Genomic DNA, 23,813 nt, shown 5'->3' on the forward strand with positions numbered 1-23,813 from the left:
TTGCCCAACTCGGACAACAAGCGCACCAATCAATCCCCCCGCTAGTTGTTGGTAATGAATATGGTTCGAATTTAGGATTAATGCATCAGGCAAACATACCTCCGGATGTCGATTTGGATCACCTTGGTGAATTTCTTGATGAGACTGGTCTCGACCTTTACCAGATGTTTGGTGATGGAAACATTGAGAGTGCGGCGGAGGTTGATATTTGGAAGAAAAAATTTGTACTAGGCCAGAGTCTATACAACCCTCAAGCCTTATCTGATCTGGGGACGCAAATGTACCTGCTAAACAAGTGGTACATGCAGGCGTCTACCAGTGGAGACTTCTGCGTTGGTGTCAGAATTAGAGACGAACATTGGTTCCGTGGCGATGATGTTATGTATGTTGACTTTGCAGAATTTCATCAACTATGCCACCTTACCTCTCTGGACAAAGTTATCATTAGCTGCTATTGCCTGTAAGTAATAATTCTTTCGATCTATTATTAAACTCATCATATGTGTGCATATGCATATAAATTATCCTAACAAGTACTATATATATGCAGATTTACAATGACAGAGCTCAGAAAGGAAGGCTGCAATGAAATTGGTTTTGTTGATCCCCATATAGTATTCAAAGACCCAATTACTCCAATGACTAATTGGAAGTCTGAGTCAGAGAGTAACATCATGAACTTCTTAGTGAACTAACGCCACAAGAAGGATATACTCTTTCCCTATAACTTCAAGTGAGTGTTAATCATGTCGATCATAGCCTTAATGGCTCATATGTTGATTCTAGTTAATTAATGAGTGTTATGCGTTATATCCTATAAACACATGCAGCAATCACTGGATATTGATGGACATCGATCTGGTGAAAAGTCACTTGATAATCTATGACTCGATGAGAAAACCACAACAAGACTACCAAGATATGATAGATATTATCCAGAGGTAATTTTGGGATCTCTAGCAACTATATATACACACAAACATGATGATTAACTATATCTGATGACGTGACAAATTTTTTATTGGGCAGTGTTTGGAAAACCTTTATTGAGAAGCAACACATGGAAAAATGCAAAGCGCCACTGAATGTAATCCCATTGAAAGTAAGTCCCCTGAATCGCATCATTTTTATTAATTAAACATATAGCTTTCACCGGATCACCAGATTGGATGACAAATCTTTTTCTCGTAAAGTGGTGTCTGAGGCAGGAACAGGGGAACAACTACTGTGGTTACTATGTTTGCAAGTTTATCAAGGTGCTCTCCCAAAGAACTCCTACAGAGAGACTCAAAGTACGTTAAAAATACACTATATATTCATTTAATTATTATTATTGATTGTGTTACTATGTCTTTATATATATATATATGTACATATATTAATTTATTTTCCTTTAATTCAAACCTGTAGACTCGATGGTTGGAGGAAAAGGTCATACGGCAAGACCAAATCAAAGCAATTCAAGAGTCTATAGCCGGATTTTTTAATGAGCAGGTCATCGATTCCAAGGGCGAGTTCTACTTCGACCCAACACTGCCATTGAAGCCAAGCTAGAGGATGAGAAGAAACTTGTTATGTCACAACAACTATAATGCAATCTTTTGTAATATATGCACATGAAATAATATAATGTAAAATACACATATGCATGCATGCATGTAAATATATATATGATGCATGCATATATATATATATATATATATTTCTATGCTTGAATTGTGTGATTTAATACGTTCATTGTGCTTGAACCAAAACATACTATATGCGCATATAAATGTATAATTAGCAGCGTACAATACGACTTCGAAAACCTATTTTGAAAAGAAAACAAAAAAATGAAAAGAAAAGAAAAAAGAAAAAAACCTTTAGTCCCGGTTCGTATTACCAACCGGGACTAAAGGTGCCGGCCATCGTGGCATGTCAGGAGGCACCTTTAGTCCCGGTTGGTGTTACCCACCGGGACTAAAGGTCCTCCTTTAGTCCCGGTTCCTGACCCGGGACTAAAGGACCCCCCCTTTAGTCCCGGATGCTTGCTCCCGGGTGGGGAACCGGGACTAGAGGGGGTTCCCCACCGGGAGTAAAGCTCGGTTCTCTACCAGTGTTATGTAAATGATTAATTAATTGTACATATATTTCGCAAAAAATGACATAAAAGAGAATCCATCACAAAAACAGTATGACATATAGAGAGTACTAAATGGGCATAGAGTGGAAAACAAGTTTGTTTTTAATTTCCCATATTTATGTATATTGAACACTTTTTTGTTCTAGTAATATATATAGATATTATTGTATCTTGTAAAAAAATGTAAATGGAACCCTGAACTATTCTTATCTAAACCAATAAATGTTCACAAATTGAGGTACCATATATTATGAGGAAAAATCAGTGTAAGTGGTGAAACTTTGCCTGAAGATAATGAATCAAATTAATATTTTTCACGTAATGGCAAAGATTTAGTAATTACCAGCTGAGAATCTGGATCATTTTTGTCAGTGACCACAGCATACGCATCCTCCATCGCATGCCTTGGTCCTGCTCTACTGGCCAGCCAAAACCCGTCCCCCTCCACCTCCACGTCGGCCTCCTTCGCCGGCGCGGCAGCCACGCCCCAGCCGGCGGCGACCTCGCCAGCGTCGTCCGCCACCGGTATGACGAGCCTCGACGGCCTCCTCCTGGCCTCCCACGCGGCCTTCGTCTTCGTCATGCTATGATGAGCTTGTTGTTGCTCTACTCTGCCGACCCCACTGACCCCGTCGGACACCTTTGCAGGAAGCACAACTACCGGTGGTGGCGGCGCGACGAGCAGGTTCTCCGGGACGGCAACCTGGGCAAGCGTTTTCTTTCGCTTCGGGAGCGGCGTGGATGCTATCAGGCCGATGGGCGACACGGCGGGTGCAATGAGTACAGCGACAGGAGACGGAGAGCATGCGGCGGTTGCCATGGCGGCCGCCTTGCGGAGCTCGCGGACCAGGCGCGCGAAGGCGGCGACGACGGAGCAGAGGAACCGGACGGTGTGCAGCAGCATGTCGCGGGTCGCCGGCCGGGGAGATGGACGGTATATGCTCGGCTGCTGGATGGTCAAATAAACTGGTTTGCTGGTTCTTCAGCAAGCGAGGGAGGGAGACGAAGACGATCGATGGGAGGCCACGGGAAGGAGAGGTGAGTTCTTCAGCAAACTTTTTATACGAAGGAATCAGGAAATGGAGCAGGAGAAGTGGGTGACAAGCAAGGGCTGGGTCACTGATGCTGACCGGTCAATGCAGTGACCAGATCATCTGGGCTGGGCTGTACATATGTGTTTTTAATATTGTCACCGGGGATTTTCGTTTACTTAATCCGGACGGCCGTGCACCCGGTATCGTGCTCGATCCTTTATCGTCTGATCTGACCAATAAGAAATTTGCTTTTGCACCATCGGGCAAGGTGGATCAATTCAGGGGATGTGTAGTAGCTCATGCCCTTTCCAATGGTTAAAAACAATTGATAAATCAATGAGTTTTAGAAGTCGCTAAAAAACTACAGTAGGAGCATATGTTTTGGCTTTTACCAATCGTTTTCAATAACTTGCTCCTAAAAGCTAGAAAGCTATTTTGCTTCAAAAATCCCACACTATTTTCAAGTTACCCTAATCACATCTACTCCATCCATTCCAAATTATAAGTCGCTTTTATTTTTTTGATATATGGATTTTGCTATGTATCTAGGCATACATTATATATATAGATACATAGCAAAATTGATGTACCAAAAAAGTCAAAGCGACTTATAATTCGAAAACAGAGAAAGTATATTTTATTTTTCTCTTATATATTTGCATTGGGAACTTTGTCCCTTTTTCTTATTCTTCCCCATATGTCCTTCTCACCTCTCGATTGGCAATTGGAAAGGTGCGCGTATCTTTCCGCACGATTCAAACGATTTTCCCAAATGCAGAAAGATTGAGAGTTGACATAAAGAGTTGTTGAGAAAAGGTTTTTTTCAATCTTGCCAACAAGTCAAGATATTGGGAGTGGGTTTTAAAAACTCTTGGAGATGGTCTTACTAGCTTCTAAATGCTGACCCTTTAGTGTATAGCTGGGGACAGGAAGTAGATAGCGGGTGACAAAATGGCAGGTGTTATAGAAAAATACTAAACACAGAGGCCAAAAATGCTTAGTCAAGAATGGTTTTATTTGGCTTAGGAAAAAGTCTTGTTGGTTGGCTATGGTCCTGCTGCATGCTCGGCACTGTGTAAAGCCATACCAACTCAAACACTGGGGTCGGAGACTATTAATTATGGTTTATTTCTCTACTAGGAGTACATGTACGTTGGGCTATTGGTAAAACATGACGTGACCTGTCACCTTCATTGTCTTCTTAAAGAATGTAATATTTAATCTCCACTAACTCAAACAATAGACTGTAATTTGTATACGTGATAATTTAGATCGAAATTGCAAAAAAAAAAAAAAAACCACCGGATTGAAACTTTCGGATATATGAAAACTAAATGACTTGGTAATTGGAATGCATATGGGTTAACGTCATTTACCTAATCCAAACGGTGCATATTGAATGTCTGTTCAATTTTCAAAATTGCACTAGCAGGCTAATTAGTATTTTGGAATGATATGTATTTGTTTAATTTTTAGAAATATTACAATAATGGCACGTGAAAACTGAAACTTAGGAATGGAAATATTACTTTTTATTTGTTAAAAAAATACTATGGTTTTTCTATAAAAGCAGGTAATGATCATTATATCTATGGGATAGTTTATATGTTTTATCTTCTAATTTCCACATATCAAATCTTTTTCTTGACAAGTCATATATTATGATCTACTTAGTCGAAGGAAGTGGTATAAGGAAAGAATAATTCAATTTAGTTCAGAAAAGTCTAGTTGGTTGGGTCTGTAGGGAGGACTTATCTGAATTTCAAAAAAAAGGAGGACTTATCTGTTCGGAAGCCATACCAACTCAAACATAACAGCTACTAGATTCTTGCCAGGGTCTCATTAAAGCAAATGCTGAATCCCCCTTTATCTAAATTCATTATTGATAAATTAGTATTTTTGTCATATGATTCAATAGCATATGGGCTATGATGAAATTCAAACTCCCATCATAAGCGCATACCAAAAACAAGGTTTTTAAGATTATCTTCAAAAGTATTCAAACCATTCTAAAAAATTTACATGGATGCTAGAGATGATGCACATGTATGCTCCATGACATGTTTATTAATATGAGAGAATTATTTTCTTGGCCCTAAAAAAGTTCTGCTTCCTTCCTTGGCCCTTTTAGTTTTGAAGTTGCCTATTTGGCTCAAAATACAACTTTAGTTCCTTATTGTAACACCCTCGGTGTTACACTGTACAATCTTTTTGCTAAAACACTGCATGAGCATCATACTTGTGTGTAAATGTGTGTAATATAGGGTATAAAGCAATACACGTAACTTGAAACGTTCATCGGAAACGCGAAACGAATGTTATATTTCATGTCGCGTTCAATTACTTAAGGTTCTAAACTAATTTTTATTGAGCAATAATACTATAGAACACACATGCGGGACTTTAATAAAGTTTGTAGTACAAACTTCGTAGGTGACGGTGAAATACCTGCGGTCGAGAACGGGATTCGCTAGCTAGCTTACTTAATAGCTTGGAAATCGTATTCGACGCGAAACCGATCAAGACGTTTGGGAATTTTTATAGGAGAATCGGTTTAAGTAGTAGCATGGTTTTAGGGTTTGTTTTAGTAGCTTGACATCCCATCTCGAGCGTTAAATAGTTAGTTTAGCTACTGGATCATCGAGTTGGATTTTTTAGCAGCTTTAAAAAGCGTGCATGACACGGATGCAGCGTCTAGGCGTGATCACCGTGCTGGCACTCGGCGTCGCCGCGCCTGCTGCCCAACGCGCACGCCACACGCGAGCCACCACGCTGGCCGGTCCTACCGCTGGCTCCGCGCTACAGGCCGCGTCGCCGTTGCTGCGCCCTGGCACGCACACGCACACGCATGCGCATGCCACGCCCGGCGACCTGACCGCTCGGCCACCACCGCCGTCACCGTGGGCCCGCTGCTCTGGCTAGTCCACTGCCGCCACTTCGCCATGTCGCTGACTCCATGCATTGTGACACCGCGCTGCTGCTAGCCGTGGCCGCTTGTGCGAAGTCGCCCGCGTGCGCTCGGCCACCGCCGTCGCGTCTACCTGGCCGCCCTGCCGCCTCACGCTCGCCTGTGCGGTACCGTGGGTGCATGGCCACACTTGGCTCTGCCCGCATGTCGCCTTGCCCCGCCTGCCTTGCCGTCACATCTGCGCTCGACGACGCTGCGCTGCTGCCTCCTGAGACCGGCGCCATCCACTGCGGCACGCAGGGCCAAGCAGTTGTCGTCGGTTTGTGGTTTATGGTCATGCGGCCCACCGTCCTGAGCGCGTTTGGCTGGTTCCCAATCGTCCTATAGCACGTGTGCATTGGTGCTTCGAGTTGACAGCCACGTCCCGCCATGGCAACGCCGAGCCAAGCCTCGCCTGCCTTCCCCTATTCCTCTGTTGCACCGAACTGGGCTAGGCCGCTCGTGTTTTGGGCCGTGCGGTAGAATTAGGTTTTCCATTTTTCAGTAAGTAATAAATTATTATTCAATTTAGTTTTGAGCTAAACTTTGATAATTTGTAGTAAATGTCCAAAAATAGTGAAACAAAATTTGTTAGGTTCACAAAAATGCTATCTATCTGTTGGTGTAGTTAGTTTATAGTTAGCTATGATAATGATAAGTTCATAAATTCAAATTAGAGAGCTTAGTATTATGTAGATTAATATTTGTAGGAATTTTTGTGGCAAATTGATGATGGCTTTAGCCATAAAATTTTTACAGTAGGTTCATTAGAATATTATGTACTCACTGTAAATTTTGTAGCACTAGAGTAGGTTGATAAATAGAGTAGCTAGTACTCCTCGTTTTATCATATATAGAGTAAATCGAAATTAAGAGTAGGAATACCTTTAGTTGCTAAGATAGTACATGACATGCTTCATACTTGTTAGTGGTAATAGTAGGTAACTTAGCACCTTAGTCAGTAGAACTAGCTAAGTAGCTTGATAGATGTATTTATATTTTAAGAGTTGTTGTTGTCGTATTACTAAGTGTTGCACCATCATTTCATGCATGTAGACCATGAGTTGGTAGAGTTCATTCCTGCGGACGAACAGGACTACGAAGAGGTCATTGAGGAGTACGAGGAGGAGATTCTCATACAGGAGGGAGCCCCGGAGCCGTTCGGTGCTGACCTTGTTGACCCACCGTCTGCCCAAGGCAAGCCCCAGTGCATAACCCTTATTTTAAACGATCACTGAATATATATGATGTGCACTTATGTTATAGGCATTTTATAGAAACTACATGCATAAATATATCTACATATGAGTCCTAGTAGTACAGGTTGAGTAGCTGCAATGCTTAGGGTATCGATAGCGTGAGTAACCTGCCGTTACTCACAATAGGTGATAATTATGATCACTCATGATAAAGTGGTGGAAAGGAGAAATGGTGACCAGACAGGGATATGGTTTGGGTACTAGTGGATGTAAGAGGTTGTGTCATGCGGCCAACAGGGCATAGCTTGGTTACACTTTTTCCCTGTCTATGTCAGTTAAGGACCGGCCGTTGTGTAAGTCTCGAGGCAAGTCACAGATTTATTATCCTGAGCACATACTTGGGTATAGGCACAGGGAAGACTTGTTGCTCTCCAGTCGTGGGTTCCGGCTCTTTCTGGACTGACTGATTGGAGGCGGGGATGGTAGAGGTCCTTGCACCGCACTAAGTCTAAGACTTCGGAGCGGGGGCTTGGAGTCCAAGTTTAGACGAGGACCTGGACCCCATGATAGGAGGGTGATGCATTGGTCCTGCTTGTTCCTAGAGTACAAGCGGGGCATGTGTTTTCGGGGTACTGAGCTGGGGGCATTGATTTGCGAATTGCTGGGCAATCCGGTATGACTTGTTTTGGGTCTAGCACCGTAGTAAGAACTGAAAGATGAAAAGTGATGAAATGGAACTGATTGCTCAACTCTTGCTTGAAAGTAGAACAGGTGCTTACATAGAATGGCTAGATAATCAATTAATCATGGCTACTAATAATAACATAACTAAGGACTCACTATTAGTATTGCTTTCTGCAAAAAGGAAACCAGCAAACCATAAAGCTTTGCATATCCCTTGGAGTCAGGAAATTATTTCCACTAGTCGGATAAGTCTTGCGAGTATATTGTGTACTCAGGGTTTATTTACCCTTGTTGTAGGTAATGCTTGAGGCGTATCATTGTGTGAAGGACTCTTCTGGTGGCCACAGATGGATCCTTGTTCATTGTCGATAGATGTTTATTTTTAATTCCGCTGTTTAATATTTCGCACTCTGACTTTGGAAATGTAATAAGGTAATTTTTAAGAACTCTGGAGGTATGTAATGGATTAAGTATTGTAACTCGTTCTCATTATTAGATCCTTGGGGGAAAATGTGGATCTTTTGGGTTCTCCCTTGGGGTGTGCCCGACGGATACCGCCCGCTGTAGCTTGCTTTCGGGGTGCTTAGTGTCTGGTGGAAGACGAGCGGCTCCGTAAGTGTGTTATTTTAGGTGGTTCTGCCACAGTTGGTACCAGAGCCAATAATGAGTTTATGAGTTCATCACTCTTTTCCAAAAACCTAAAATTTGATAAACAAAAGTTTGCAAAAAGTAGGATGCGCTAAAATTATGTAAATAAGTATAAGCCCTAGCAATATGGTCTATCTAGGATAGCGGCACTGGTTTTATCTAATCAGTTTTCTATAGGTACACTGACTTACGTTGCATAAGAAATCACTTAGCATTCAAAAAGTGAGTGTGCGATGTGCCGAAATTTTGCGAATGCCGCTATATTCTAGCTTGAGTGAGTGTGCAGGCCGATACATGCATCATGATAATAGAATCTTGCTTAAACTAAAGTTTCCCCCTACACATATAATTTGGATTAGTAAATTGATAGGATAACTAAAAGAATACTTTAATAAATGTCTTGTCATTTCCCTAATCCCTTGCTTCTGATCGGGAAGGTTGTCCAAAGTGGTTGGTTCCTATCTCTTATAGATGAATCTGAGGTCCGGACATGGGAGCACCAGTGCCGGTGCGGGCCACGGTCTTGGCGAATGCCAAGGTGAAAGTGGCTAGGCCAATGAGCACGGCGGGGAGAGCCATGAGGCTCCACTTCTTGCTCCTCCTCCTCCGCCACCGCTGCGTTCGATGACTCACGCGGAGATGATGGTGAAAATGATGGCAGCTCACCGCGAGTCAGCCCGTGCCATGGAGCTACTGGCATAGGCTATCGATGGCTTCGCCCGTGGAGGCCATGGGGGCAATGGTGGGAATGGGGGTGGTGCTCGTGATCCTGAGGGACCCTGCTCTTACCAGGATTTCCTCAAGACGCACCCGCCCATGTTCACACTGTCAGCTGAGCCCCTAGATGCGGAGCATTGGCTTCGCATTCTGGAGCAAAAGTTCCTGTTGCTCAATGTGACTGATGAGCAGAAGGTGCACTTTGCAGTGCAACAGTTGTTGGGGTCAGCGAGTGCATGGTGGGATACCTTCAATGCCATGCAGCAGCCAGATCACTGGGTGACCTGGCAAGGAGTTCACCGCAGCATTCAGAGAATTTTATATTCCTACTAGTGTCCTCAACAGGAAGCTGACTGAGTTCCTAGACCTACGGCAAGGGAGTATGTCCGTGATGGACTATGTCAATAAGTTCAACCACTTGTCCCAGTATGCTGGAACTCATGTGGACATAGATGAGAAGAAGAGGGACCGCTTCTATCGTGGCCTCTCTTGCAGCCTTCAGAAGGAATTGTATACTGGGAACTACCAGACCTTTGGGGCGATGATGAATGTTGCGATCGCCATGGAGGGCTTGCAGTGGAATTTCTAGGCAGAATGGAAGCAAAAGCGAGTGGCTACTGGGTCTTCTAGCCACCCCCATACTCAAAAGTACAGGTTGTTCGACGGGTGCCCTATCAATCATCAGGCGGGCATTCGTTTCGACAGCCCTAGCACACTTTCTAAGCTCCTTCCAAGTAGTACCGTGCACCCACTCAGCAGGTGCAACCTCAACAGCCCCAAGGACAACCGGCCCCACCTCGTCTAGGATAGGGGAACAAGCCGGGTGCTTGTTTCAAATGTGGCAAGGATGGCCACTATGCCTGAGAGTGTCCCCAAAACGAGTCAGCCCAGTCTGCTCAACCATCGGCTAACTCCAGGCTAGTTAAGCGAACAGTGATCAAGAAGAAAGTGCCTGTTAGCCGATCTGGACAGGTGAATTTCATGGATGCTGAGCATATATTGCAACAGGAACTGGTGATGGCTGGTATGTTTACCATTGATTCCCATCCAGCTTATGTGTTGTTTGATTCTGGTGCATCACATTCATTCATGATCATGGGATTTGTAGACCGGCACAATATACCTCTTATGGCTATACCGTATGCCTATAGAATCCATACTCCAGGTGCACAGATGTGCATCAATACTCGGACAGACACAGTGAGCTTGGTATTAGCCACCCACACTTACTGCCTCCAGTTCATGGTGCTTCCTGGGCAAGGCATTGATGCAATTCTTGGAATGAACTGGTTGCGGGTGTATGGGGTAGTCTTGGATTTGAAGCAGAGAATTGTCGAGTTACAACTTCCTTCTTCTGAGGATAGGATGTCTCTTCTTGTACCTTTAGATCTAGTCTTACCTATTGCTGCTCATGCTGAAGCTTCCCCTGATCTTGCCTCTATTCCGATAGTATGTGAGTTCCTGGATGTTTTTCCTAAAGATCTACCTGGGTTGCCATCGGACAGAGAGGTGGAGTTCTCCATTAAGCTAGAGCCTAGTACTGCTCCTATCTCCCGATGCCCATACCGCATGGCTCCAAAGGAATTGGCTAAAATAAAGAAGCAGTTGGAAGAATTATTGGAAAAAGGCTTCATCTGTCCTAGCTTTTTACCATGGGGTTGTCCAGCCATTTTTGTAAAGAAGAAGGATGGCACTCTTCGGATGTGTGTAGATTACCGCCCCTTAATGCGGTAACCATTAAGAACAAGTATCCTTTGCCCTGCATAGATACTTTGTTCGATCAATTAGCAGGTGCCAAGGTGTTCTCCAAGATTGACCTTCGTTCAGGCTATCATCAGATCAAGATTAGACCACATGATATACCAAAGACAACTTTTTCTACTAGGTATGGGCTCTATGAGTACCTACTAATGTCTTTTGGTCTCACCAATGCTCCTGCATTCTTCATGTACCTGATGAGTTCAGTATTTATGCCAGAGCTAGACAAGTTTGTTGTGGTATTCATTGATGATATCATGATATATTCCAAGAATAATGAAGAGCATGCCCAACACCTTCGAATAGTACTGGCTCAATTGAGGGAACATAAGTTGTATGCTAAATTTAGCAAGTGTGAGTTCTGGTTAGACCGAGTGCAGTTTTTAGGGCATGTGTTGACACTAGACGACATTTCTGTAGATCCCAGCAAGGTGCAAGATGTGCTGAATTGGATGTCTCCTAAGTCTGTGCACCAGATTCATCAGTTCCTTGGTCTAGCTAGATACTATCAGCGTTTTATTCCAGACTTCTCCAAGATAGCTCAACCGATGACTAAGCTGCTCCAAAAAGAAGTCAAGTTTGATTGGAGCCCAGCCTGTGAAGAAGCCTTCCAAGCTTTGAAGACATTTTTGACCACTGCTCCTATGTTGGCCCAACCAGATATTGACAGACCTTTTGATGTATATTGTGATGCCTCGAAGATAGGGTTGGGATGTGTGCTTATGCGGGATGGGTGTGTGATAGCTTATGCATCGCGCCAACAAAAAAAACACGAAGTGAATTATCCCACTCATGATTTAGAGCTGGCTGTTGTGGTCCACGCTCTAAAAATTTAGAGGCATTACTTGTTGGGCAACAAAGTACACATCTTTATAGATCATAAGAGCCTCAAATATATTTTCACTCAGTCTAAGTTGAATATGAGGCAGAGGAGATGGTTGGAATTGATTAAGGATTATAACTTGGAGGTACATTATCACCTAGGAAAGGTCAATGTGGTAGCAGATGCCTTGAGCCAAAAGTCATATCAGGTTGAAGAAACACCTTTGTCTCTCAACCATGCAGAGGTGCTGGCTTACATTGCCTTGACCTTAGAATTGCTGAAGCAGATTATTCTAGAGCAAAGGCAAGACACTTTAGAAATTCCTCCCATTAAGAAATTAATCGCTGAAGGGCATGGTCCTCACTTTAGTATTGATGAGCAAGAAGTAGTGAGATATAAAGATAGATTGGTGGTTCCATCAAATGAGGAGCTGAAAAGGAAGATTTTGAATGAAGCCCATCATTCAAAGTTGTCTATCCATCCTGGCAGCAACAAGATGTACCATGATTTGCGCCACTTGTACTGGTGGTCCAACATGAAGTAGGATATCACTCAGTACGTCGCGGAGTGCAACACTTGTGGGAGAGTTAAAGCGGATCATATGCGTACTCCAGGATATTTGCAGCCCTTGCCCATTCATGTTTGGAATTAGGAAGATATCTCCATGGACTTTGTGGTGGGTTTGCCCCTCACATCCAAGGGCTATGATTCTATTTGGGTCATTGTGGACCGTCTCACCAAGTCTACTCATTTTATCTCGGTGGACACTAAATATACAACCAGGAAGTATGCTAAGATATATTTTGAGCGGATTGTGACCCTACACGAAGTTCCCCTTACTATCATCTCTGATAGAGGGTTAGTTTTTCTCTTGTTTCTGGGAGCAACTACAGCAATGTCTCGGTACTTGTCTCCTCAGAAGCTCATCATATCATCCACAAACTGATGGTCAAACTGAATCGGTGAACTAGGTGCTCGAGGATATGTTGAGAGCTTGTGCCATTTCTTTTCCTAAGAAGTGGGATGGATGCCTGAAGTTAGCTAAATTTTCTTATAATAATAGCTACCAAGAGAGTATTTGTATGGCACCATTTGAAGCTCTGTATGGAAGAAAGTGTAGGACACCACTTAACTGGGTTGAAGTGGGAGACCATGGAACTTTGGGCTAGATTTCATCAAAGAGGCTTGAGAGCAAGGCACCATTATTCAGAGTCACTTGAAGGCAGCTCAGAGCCGATAGAAAGCTTATACAGACAAGCGAAGAAGGCCCTTGCAGTTTGCAATTGGGGATTATGTATATCTCAAGGTGTCTCCTATGAGAGGGGTGCATCGGTGTGGTATCCATGGCAAGCTAGCCCCTCGATTTGTGGGTCCTTACAAGGTGTTGGCACAGTGTGGCCCAGTTGCTTATCGTCTCTAGCTTCCCAATATTTTATCGGTGGTACACGATGTGTTTCACGTCTCACAGTTGAAGAAATGTCTACGGGTACCTGATGAAGCTATAGAAAATGAAGGACTTCCACCCTAGCCTGATTTGACTTATATTGAGCACCCAGTCAAAATCCTGGATGAAAAGAAAAGATTGACAAGGAACAGTGTGGTGAAGTTCTACAAGGTGCAGTGGCAAAACCACTCCGAGGATGAGGCCACGTGGGAACAAGAGAGCTATATATTGAAGCATTATCCCCACCTTCTCTCTGGTTGTGATGAGTAGTTGTTACATTGAAATGTAATTCATATCTCCTTTCCCACACAAGGCACATGAAATCTCGGGTCGAGATTTTGTTTTAGGGTGGTAGATTTGTAACACCCTCGATGTTACACTATACAATCTTTTGCTAAAACACTACATGAGCATCATACTTGTGTGTAAATGTGTGTAATATAGGGTGTAAAGCAATACACGTAACTTGAAACGTTCATCGGAAATGCGAAATGAATGTTATATTTCATGTCGCGTTCTATCACTTAAGGTTCTAAACTAATTTTTATTGAGCAAGAATACTATAGAATGTGCATGTGGGACTTTAATAAAGTTTCTAGTAAAAACTTCATAGGTGACGGTGAAATACCTGCGGTCGAGAACGGGTTTCTCTAGCTAGGTTACTTAATAGCTTGGAAATCATATTCGACGCGAAACCGATCAAGACATGGTTAAGTTTCTTAAGTTAGAAAGTAGGTTGACGAGGCTACGTTTGGGAATTTTTATAGGAGAATCAGTTTAAGTAGTAGCATGGTTTTAGGGTATGTTTTAGTAGCTTGAAATCCCATCTCGAGCGTTAAATAGTTACTTTAGCTACTGGATCATCGAGTTGGATTTTTGAGCAGCTTAAAAAAGTGTGCATGACACGGTTGCAGCGTCTGGGCACGATCACCGTGTCGGCACTCGGCGTCGCCGCGCCTGCTGCCCAACGCGCGTGCCGCGTGTGGGCCACCGCCCTGGCCAGTCTTGTCGCTAGCTTCGCGCTGCAGGACACACCGTCGTTGCTGTGCCCTGGCACGCACATGCACACGCACGCGCATGCCACGCTCGGCGACCTAACCGCTCGGCCACCACCGCCGTCGAAGCGGGCCCGCTGCTTTGGCTAGTCCACTGCCGCCGCTTCGCTGTGTCGCTGACTCCGTGCGTCGTGACACCGCACTGCTGCTTGCCATGGCCGCTTGTGCGAAGTCGCCCGCGTGCGCTCTACCACAGCTGTCACGTCCGCCTGGCTACCCTACCACCTCACACTTGCCTGTGCGGTACCGTGTGCGCGTGGCTACACTTGGCTCTACCCACATGTCGCCTTGCCCCGCCTACCTTACCGTCACATCGGCACTCGACGATGCTGCGCTGCTGCTTCCTCAGGCTGGCGCCATCCACTACGGCGCGCAGGGCCGAGCCGTCATCGTCGGTTTGCGGTTTATGGCCATGCGGCCCACCGTCCTGAGCGTGTTTGGCTGGTTCCCAATCGTCCTGTAGCACATGCGCATTATTGCTTTGAGTTGACAGCCGCGTCCTGCCATGACAACGCCGAGCCAAGCCTCGCCTACCTTCCCCTGTTCCTCTATTGCCATGATCACCGGACCTGCGCCTTCAATTAGCCATAGTGGAGCCACCTCAGTCCAATTAACCCCGTCATGGCTTCACGGCATAGTCATCCAACCACCCGACCCCAGCTCGCAGTGAGCATTGCTGTGCCACGCTCTAATTTGGAGCTTTCCTCTCGTCGGGTCGTTAAGGCCGTCGTGGCACGCGTCGAAGGCAAAGTCCCCAATCTAGTGCTGCTCGCTTAATTCGTTGCACCGCCAACTTCGCCTCCACCTGCTAATCACCCTGCGCACCTTTGCCTAATCGCTACCACCTCCTAGCCGTCCCTGACATAGCCTTACCACCGCCGTGCACCGCCGCACTGTCTGCGCGCACGTGGCTAGCTCGGCTTGGGCTGTCTCCGATGAACCACTATGTCGTCTATGTCTAGGGTGAGTTCCTAGAGCTCACTCGCTACCCCAAGTTCTCCGACGTTGTTGTAGCTCACCGGAACATCATCGTTTCAGTGCAGGAGCTCTGCCACCGTGGACAAGGCTTACTGTGGTGTCCCAGCTCACGCTTCTTTTGCCCAGTGCTTCACGTTCAAGCCTAGTAAGGTATCGGCTTCGTAGATAGGGCGGGGAGGGACTGGTGTGGCCGGCGTAACCGCCCGGTGCCAAGCGCCACCGCTACCGGTGCGCGCGCGGGAGGCCGAGGGTATGGCCGTGGTAAAGAAGAAAAGGGGGAGGGGTGGAATTATAAGTTAGCTGACTGTTAGAATAGTGCGCTTAGTGCTCACGCTATTACTGGGTAGTCCGAGGGCATTTTCGCAAGGTGACCGACGCGCGCGGGCCGTCGTCGCCCAGGCTGGGTCGTGCCCCCGTGCATGGGCCACGCCATGCGTCGCGTGTGCGCGCATGTTGAGCCAAACTGGGCCAGGCCGCTTGCGTTTTGGGCCGCGCGGTAGAATTAGGTTTTCAATTTTCTAGTAAGGTAATAAATGCTTATTCAATTTAGTTTTGAGCTAAACTTTGATAATTTGTAGTAAATCTTATAGATGTCCAAAAATAGTGAAACAAAATTTATTAGGTTCACAAAAATACTATCTATCTGTTGGTGTAGTTAGTTTACGGTTAGCTAGGGATAATGATAGGTTCATAAATTCAAATTAGAGAGATTAGTATTATGTAGATTAATATTTGTAGGAATTTTTGTGGCAAATTGATGATGGCTTTAGCCATAAAATTTTTATAGTAGGTTCATTAGAATATTATGTACTCACTGTAAATTTTGTAGCACTAGAGTAGGTTGATAAATAGAGTAGCTAGTACTCCTCGTTTTATCATATATAGAGTAAATCGGAATTAAGAGTAGGAATACCTTTAGTTGCTAAGATAGTACATGCCATGCTTCATACTTGTTAGTGGTAACAGTAGGTAACTTAGCACCTTAGTCAGTATAACTAGCTGAGTAGCTTGATAGATGTATTTATATTTTAAGAGTTGTTGTTGCCGTATTACATGGTGGAGAAGAGCATGTAAAAAGATGGCACTAGTTTGACTTCGTTTGACCATCAATTTGGATTCTTGTTTGTCGCTGTCAATACGTTGACACTGTCAATTTGGAACTTAATACGTAGCTAATCGAGAGCTCTAATGGACTGGAAACCTAAATAGGAGTTGAAGAGCATCAGGAGAGGAACAACTTTGCTTCAAGGACCATAGCCCAGTTCATCACGTAATCAGCCCTAACACGGCCTCCAAGTCAGGCACCGCGATGCACACCACGTGTTTGAGGTTACGCCGCGTGGCCGCCATGCGTGGCTGGGCACCCCCACCTCCATTTCCACGCGCCGCCCTGCTCCCTACGCCTCCAAAAGTGGAAGCCCAAGCTCCTCCACTCCCTCACTCGCTCCCTCTGCCTCTCCCTTGGCCTCGCTTCGCTCTCCCTGGCTCTCTGGCCGCTCCAGAGCAGAGCCACCATGGATGCTGCCGCCAAGCTCCACGGCCACTGCCCCTCACTCGTCCTTCGAGTTCCCTCCATCTCTCCCGTGCACCGTGGCATCTTCTCCATCGTGCGTCGCTCCTTCTTGCCTGAGGCAGCCAGCTGCTGCCGCCCGTAGGCCACCACCGGCGCGCTGTGCCCGCCGCGGCTGCTCGCTCGCAGGTGGCCAGGCCACCTAGGGCCTGCATCGGGCCAAGCCGAGCAGTCCCATGGTTGCATGTGGACCCACTGGTGCTCACGCTGCTCATCTAAAAAAAGTAACAACGTAACTGCTATCATCTTTTTTCAGAAAGAAATTAGTATCATCTACTAGTAGTGTGTGACATACTGCTCCCTTAAATTGGTATATTCTCTGAGTTTAGTTAGTCCATGCTTAAACACTGTGACTTCACTTATTTTACCACTGTTGGAGTGTTGGTGCCCTTTAATATTTATGTGAAGCTCCACCAGTGAGTGCATGGTAGCTGCTATCTTATTTTTTAGAAAAAAAATCATTTTTTTCTCAGAACACGTAGGAGAGTTGCGTGTCATCAACTATAACTGTGTGACCTATGTGCAAATTATAAATGAAAAGCAAAATAATTAGTCATGCATGGCTCAGCTTTTCTATCAAGTGCCTTTATGCAATGGTGAGCTAAAATAAAACATACAAAACCAAATAACATCACAAAATAGTAGCTCAAAAACTTCCAGTACAGAACTTGCATGTGACAAATGGACATAGAGATAAGTAGTGAATAGAATCATAACCGTTATGCTTATCTAGTTGCATTTTCATTTGTTTCATTGCATAGCAGGTTGGTGCACTTGGATCATCTGTTCGAATGGAAACTCCGGAGGAAACATTGAGTAGGATCGCTTACGGAGGCTATCGTTGTCATGTGAATGCCACAAGTGGTGGGTACATACTGTCCTGAAGATGAAGATGCGGATGAATTTCCATTGCTTTGACATGTAATGTAAGGATCACAAGCTTAGAACCTACTGACCTCGCTTCTGATTATTTTGGCTCTTTTGGGCTTTGGCTTTGCTGTGTAGCAGAGCTACTCGTTGCTTACACAGTGTAGTGTCGTAGTAGTTTAGGATTTGCTCACTGCTGCTACTTATGCAGCGGCTGTAGCTGTTGCTACTGGTTTTCTTCAATGTATGAACAGTATCAGCAGTGGTGTTTGTTGTAGCAGTAGCCGCGGGCTGCAGTTTGGTCATTTTGATGGCACAAGTGTGTTTGTGTTAGTCCCACTAATGAGATATTGTAACTTAAAACAATATGGATTAATGAATGTTAAATCCTGATGGAAACACAGCATGTGTACTGTGCTATATTTAAATTTGTATTTGAATTCAAAAATTTGAATTTAAATGTATATTGTTGATTCATGGTATGAACTGCAGATTGTTTGCTCCCCACAAAACTCACCCCCTAGGAAAATTACCTTTTACACGTGCGTAGGGGAATGACATGTCAGCAGATGTCCCTAGGGGAACCCCTAGGGAACATAGTTTTCCTAGGGTTTTCTCGCAACACCCTTGGACACTTACCAATTTCCCGTGAAATCGTTCCCTAGGCAGCAATCCTGAGGAACCACCCTAGGAAAACAATTTTTCCTAGGGTATCTATGCCTTTCCCTAGGGAAACAGGAGGATTTCAGTAGTGAAGATGAAGACTAGTTAACTGAGGGGGCACTTTAAGGTCTATTAATACCTTGTGGCTAAGTTTGACCTCAAAATAATAAGAAATATTTTTGTATCTCTGCACTTATTTAGCAACAAATAGAGCAATTATGTAGTCTTTTTTTTAAAAAAAAACTTGTGATTGTATACCCAAGTGTATAAAATAAAGATTCCATATAAAAATATGTTTAAATGGATTATGTAAACAAGAGAAATAAAATATTTTATCTGACCAATTCATGAAATAATTCTTTGAAAAACTATGATTTGCGCAAATTTTACTAGAAGATGTATACACTGTGCATATATATGAATATGACACACTGCTTTTAACCGAAAATCATGATCTGTGAATACGACTGAGGCAACAGCAGTTGCAGGCGTCTTCCTCTGCAGCTTGCCGGCTGGAGATTACGCCGGCGGCTGGAGATGCCGCCGCCGCCACCAACGTCGGTAACGGCCGGAGAGAACGCGGATGCCCTGATGAGGAGCTTGCGGAGCTCGATCAGGATTCAGGAGCCGCGCGAAGGCGGTCGAGACGGAGCACAGGAACCGGGCAGTGTGCAGTGCAGCATGTGTCCGAGAGCGAGACGATCAAACTGGTGCTACTGCTGAGTCTGGACTCTTGAGTGAGCAATGCAAGAGCGACTGAGCGAGGCCAGGATGGGAGTCACCGGCAGATCAGCTTCCAAATTTTTTTTTATACGGGACGAGGAGTGGAAGAGTAAGACAATGACGAGAGGAACAGGACAAGATCAGATATTCAGATGGACAAGATCAGAATGTTGCAAGTTTTTTATCTAGATATCTGTATGTTGCATATGTTGCAGTTGGTATACAGATATGTTGCAAGCATATGTTATAAATGTTTTAACTATTTCAGATGTATGTTGCTGAAGTGCCTAATGTTGCAACATTAGCAGGCTATAAGCAGAGGGCGCATGCAGAGGAGGGCCCGCGGGGCAGCGGTTCCCACGTGCGCGTCAAGCGAAACGGGCGTGGGTGGTCTCCACCTGCATGCGCATCAGCAGGCATGGGGCGCGCAGCTGCATCTGTATGTGCACCAGCATATGGGGGCGGGTGCATGTGCAGACGCATCAGTTGCATGCGGCATGCGATGGCGGGTGGGAGTGTAGGCGTAGCAGTTTTTTTTTTTATAACTAAAGACACAGTTGCATACTAGTCAGCAGTTGCATATGGGGGAGGCACGAGCATTCCGATGGGGACGTTCGGGCCGTAGCCATGCCCTTTTGTCTCTGTACACAGACACACCTATCTCGTCATTTTATGGTAATCACTTCACCAAGGGCGTTCATAATTTTGTCTTCGTTATTTTAGCAACAGTTTTATGGAGACATATATATAAACAAAAAAAAATCTCGGATGTTACAACTGTATATGCTGTATATGTACACTTCACATCTCCGGGCAATTAGTCAGTGAGTCGACGAAGGAACTCTTGTCAGTTCATCCTCCGTAATCGCAAATCAAACTAATTTGTTGCTCCATTAAAGTTAAGCTCGATTCATCGGTGCTCAGTCAGCGCATCATCAGCTCCTTGCTGCCCTCCTTGGACACTTATACCGTACAAACCTCTCGAGGTCAACGACCATGACGGTGACGTCGTCCCTGCTCCCCCTGTGCCGCGCCATGTCCACGAGCTCCCTGCATGCCGTCGCCGGGCTAGTGGAGACTGCGTCGACGGCCTCCTGGTTGCTGACCTTGTCCCAGAGCCCGTCGGACGCGATGACCAAAAACTCGCACCTGGCATCAAGGGCCACCCTGGTGACCGCCGGGTCGGCGACGACCCACCGCTTCAGCGCGCCGTCGCCGAACGCGCGGGACACGGCGAGGCGGCCCTGCACCCGCCACACGCCACTGCCGCTGCGGCACACGTAGCCGCCCTCCCGCTCGATGCGCTCCCGCTCCTCCTCCCGGATGCAGGTGTGGTCCGCCGTCAGCGCGGCCGCTGCGCCGTCGCGGCTCAGCACGGCGCGGCAGTCGCCGACGTGCGCGACGTAGAGGTGCCCGCCCCTCACCAACGCCGTTGTGGCGCATGCGCCGCTGCTTTCTCCCTGCGACGTCATTTTCACATATTAGACTTATGGTATGGTATTTTTTCTGCAACGAACGCAAACAAACTTTTGGACACGATATATATGGTTTGTCATTCAACCAAATTTGGAGACTGGAAAACGATAAAGTGATTTAGTGTCAGTTTCAAACAAACTGTACATTACAAGACCGTGGCTGAATATTGAAGCTTCAAATTTAGACGCTCCTAGTCCTAATAAGAGGCTAAGATTCAAACATGTTTTAGAGAAAGTTGACAAATTAAACCATACGCATGCCTTGTGTGTACTCAGTACATGCAAACCTCAAACTAAATCATCTCTCTTTTTTTTTATTTCCTTCCTGATGAATAACGCCAGTGACACGGCAAGTGTACGTAGGTAATCACACGGGGGCATGGTCATCCAAAAAGACGAGGATATATACCTGGCAAGCACAAATAAGAATCTTTTTGACGTGTTCAACGTGGGACGAAAGTGCATATATGCGTAGTAGACCCGGTAAACAAAACGAACGTGCGTCTTTGTACGTAGTGTCACTCTGGCAGTACGCTGTACGTACGCACCTGGTGTTGCGCGAGGAGCTCGTTGTCGGTGGCCAGGTAGGCCGCTCTGATCGCCGCCGACACGGCGTCCTCCTCCGCCGCCGACGACGACCAAGGCTCACCTTGCGTCTCCGTTCCCGCGGCCAGCACGTACGGCGGAGACAACGTTCCTGGCGAGCCTGTTTTTTTTTCTGTGAAACCAGTTTTTCGGCAAAGAGGCCTCTCGGAGACGAAGTCCACGGCCGCGCGGCCGCCGTGTCCGTCGAACACACCGTAGAATGCCTGCGGGAAATTAAAAGGTTCGGAGATTAACAAACCAAAACATGTTAGGTGCCAGTGTTGGGCGTGCTTATGCTTACATCTTAGTTGTGGATCTTGCTTGATGATAATTCAAGAGGGCTAAGTTTAGAGACTAAGCCCAAAACTCACTATATTTAGTGTTTTTGTTAGCATGTAGGAAGTGCAATTGTTTAGTGTTCACCTAAGGTAATTTCTAGTGGCAAAGGGGCCACGGCAGCATTTGGTCACAACAAAGAGCTCTGCCCCTGCTGTCGCTAGAGCAGCCATAATTATACTCCATCCATAGAAAAATGGAAGCATTATATTCGTGGAGTATTCCACCTTGGTCAAATTAAAGCCATCACTAAATTAAATTATTTCTCAAAACCCTCTCGTGCTACTAGCTGATCATGAGAGATGATGGTCTAAGACTAGCTAGTTAACAAGGGGCATTTAAAGTGTATTACTACCTTGTAGCTTAGTTTTTCATAAAACTTATAAGAAATATTCATATTTTTGCACTTATTTAACAACATATAAAGCACAATTATGTAGTTTTTCTAAAAAAAAGTCGTATACAATGCAGACTTATGTAAAATGGATTATATTCTGTAAACAGGAGAAATCAAATATTTATTTCTGGCATACAGTAATTAGAAAAAAAATGTTAAATTCACCAATTCATGAAATAATAATTCTCGGACAAAGTATGATATATGTGCAAGTTTTACTGGAAAATGTATACAATGTACATATACATATGAATAATATGACATATTTCTTTAACGGAATATTGTCATCTGTGAATCCGAGAGTATTTATAGTCTTACTCATATCTAGCAAGAAAATTAGAAATGCTGTCCTTATATATGTCTCTTAATAAATTCATAGCAATACTACTTACGAGTTCATAAGACATGATGGATTAGGCTGGAAAATATTTTTTTATCAAGGAGGATGGAAAAAAAATTAGATAATAAACAAATTTTCGCATCAATAAAATCAAATCAAGCAAATAATTTATCAAATCGTTTGCCACGCAGATAAAAAAAATTACCAGCTCAGAATCTCCACCATGTTTATCGGTTACCACGGCATACGCATCCTCCATCGCATGCCTCGGTCCTGCTCTACTCGCCAGCCTAAATCCCTCGCCCTCCACCTCCTTCAGGTCAGCCTCCTTCGCCGAGGCAGCAGCGCGCGGCGGCCCAGCCGGCAGCCACCTCGCCGGCATCGACATCCACCACAGGTATATCCAGCCTTGAGGGCCTCGGCCTCCTCGCAGCCCATGCTGTCTTCTTCTTCTTGCTCTCAGCTTGTTGCTCTGTTGCGTCATCGCTACAACCGCCGACAACGTTAGGCGCCTCTTCACCAACAAGAACAGCTGTGGGAGGCGGCGCCACCACCAACAGCTGCTTCTGGATAGCGACGACTGAGGCAGCAGCAGCAGGCGTCTTCCTCCGCAGCGGGAGGGTCATGGCGGAGATTACGCCAGGCGGCTGGAGACGACGCTGCCGCCGCCGTTGGTAGGGAGGCTACGACCGGAGAGAACGCGGATGCCCTGATGAGGAGCTTGCGGAGCTCGCGGAGGAGGCGCGCGAAGGCGGCGGCGACGGAGCACAGGAACCGGGCAGTGTGCAGCGTGTCTAGCTAGAAGCTGGGTGCCGCAGAGCGAGACGGTGAAACTGGCTGCATAAGTGAGGCCAGGATGGGAGTCACCGGCAGATCAGCTTGCAATGTTTTTATACGTGACTGAGGAGTGGAAGAGTGAGACGAGACGAGAGGAACCGGACAAGATCAGATGGGCGGGGCTGGGTCACTGGTGCCGACGGGTCAACTAATGCAGTGACCACGTCATCTTGGCTGTGTTTTTAATATTGTTAACGGGGAATTTCGTTTACTTAATCCGGACGGCGGGCATACTGCCAGCATACGTACCGGTGCAGGGTCCTGATACTAATGTGATCAACCAGAAGACAACACTCGCGCCACCTAAAAAAATTAGTAAATCAATGAGTTTTCCAAAAAAATAATTAAGAAAGTAGAGAGCTAAAAGCATCTCCAAGAGTTTCCAAAACCCACTCTCAATGTTTTTTTTTGCAAGATTGAAAATAACTACTCTCCAACCACACCCTATCTCAACTCTTAATCTTTCCGCACTTGGGAGAAACGATCCAGTCACGCGACATTATATGTGCGCATATATCAATCCACCAATCTGGAAGTGCAAGGATGTATGGAAGAATATGACTAAGGACATGGTTTCCCATGCAAATGTGAAGTGTTTTAAAATAGTC

The 23,813-nt window shown here is 45.3% G+C and overlaps 1 protein-coding gene and 1 pseudogene across 1 annotated transcript; both read right to left on the reverse strand.

The window, feature by feature from the left end:
- Positions 1–2,429: 2,429 nt before the first annotated feature.
- Positions 2,430–3,029, reverse strand: LOC136488702 (probable protein phosphatase 2C 74). The gene has a single exon (XM_066485541.1). The coding sequence runs from the start codon at positions 3,027–3,029 to the stop codon at positions 2,430–2,432; it is 600 nt and encodes a 199-aa protein (XP_066341638.1).
- Positions 3,030–20,004: 16,975 nt separating this feature from the next.
- LOC136485041 (probable protein phosphatase 2C 74) lies at positions 20,005–22,627 on the reverse strand (annotated as a pseudogene).
- Positions 22,628–23,813: the final 1,186 nt, after the last annotated feature.

This window comes from Miscanthus floridulus, chromosome 10, assembly GCF_019320115.1.
Source record: "Miscanthus floridulus cultivar M001 chromosome 10, ASM1932011v1, whole genome shotgun sequence".
NCBI lineage: Eukaryota > Viridiplantae > Streptophyta > Magnoliopsida > Poales > Poaceae > Miscanthus > Miscanthus floridulus.

Excerpts from the sequence above, each read along its gene's own strand:
- LOC136488702 (XM_066485541.1), bottom strand. The coding sequence starts at position 3,029 with ATGCTGCTGCACACCGTCCGGTTCCTCTGCTCCGTCGTCGCCGCCTTC.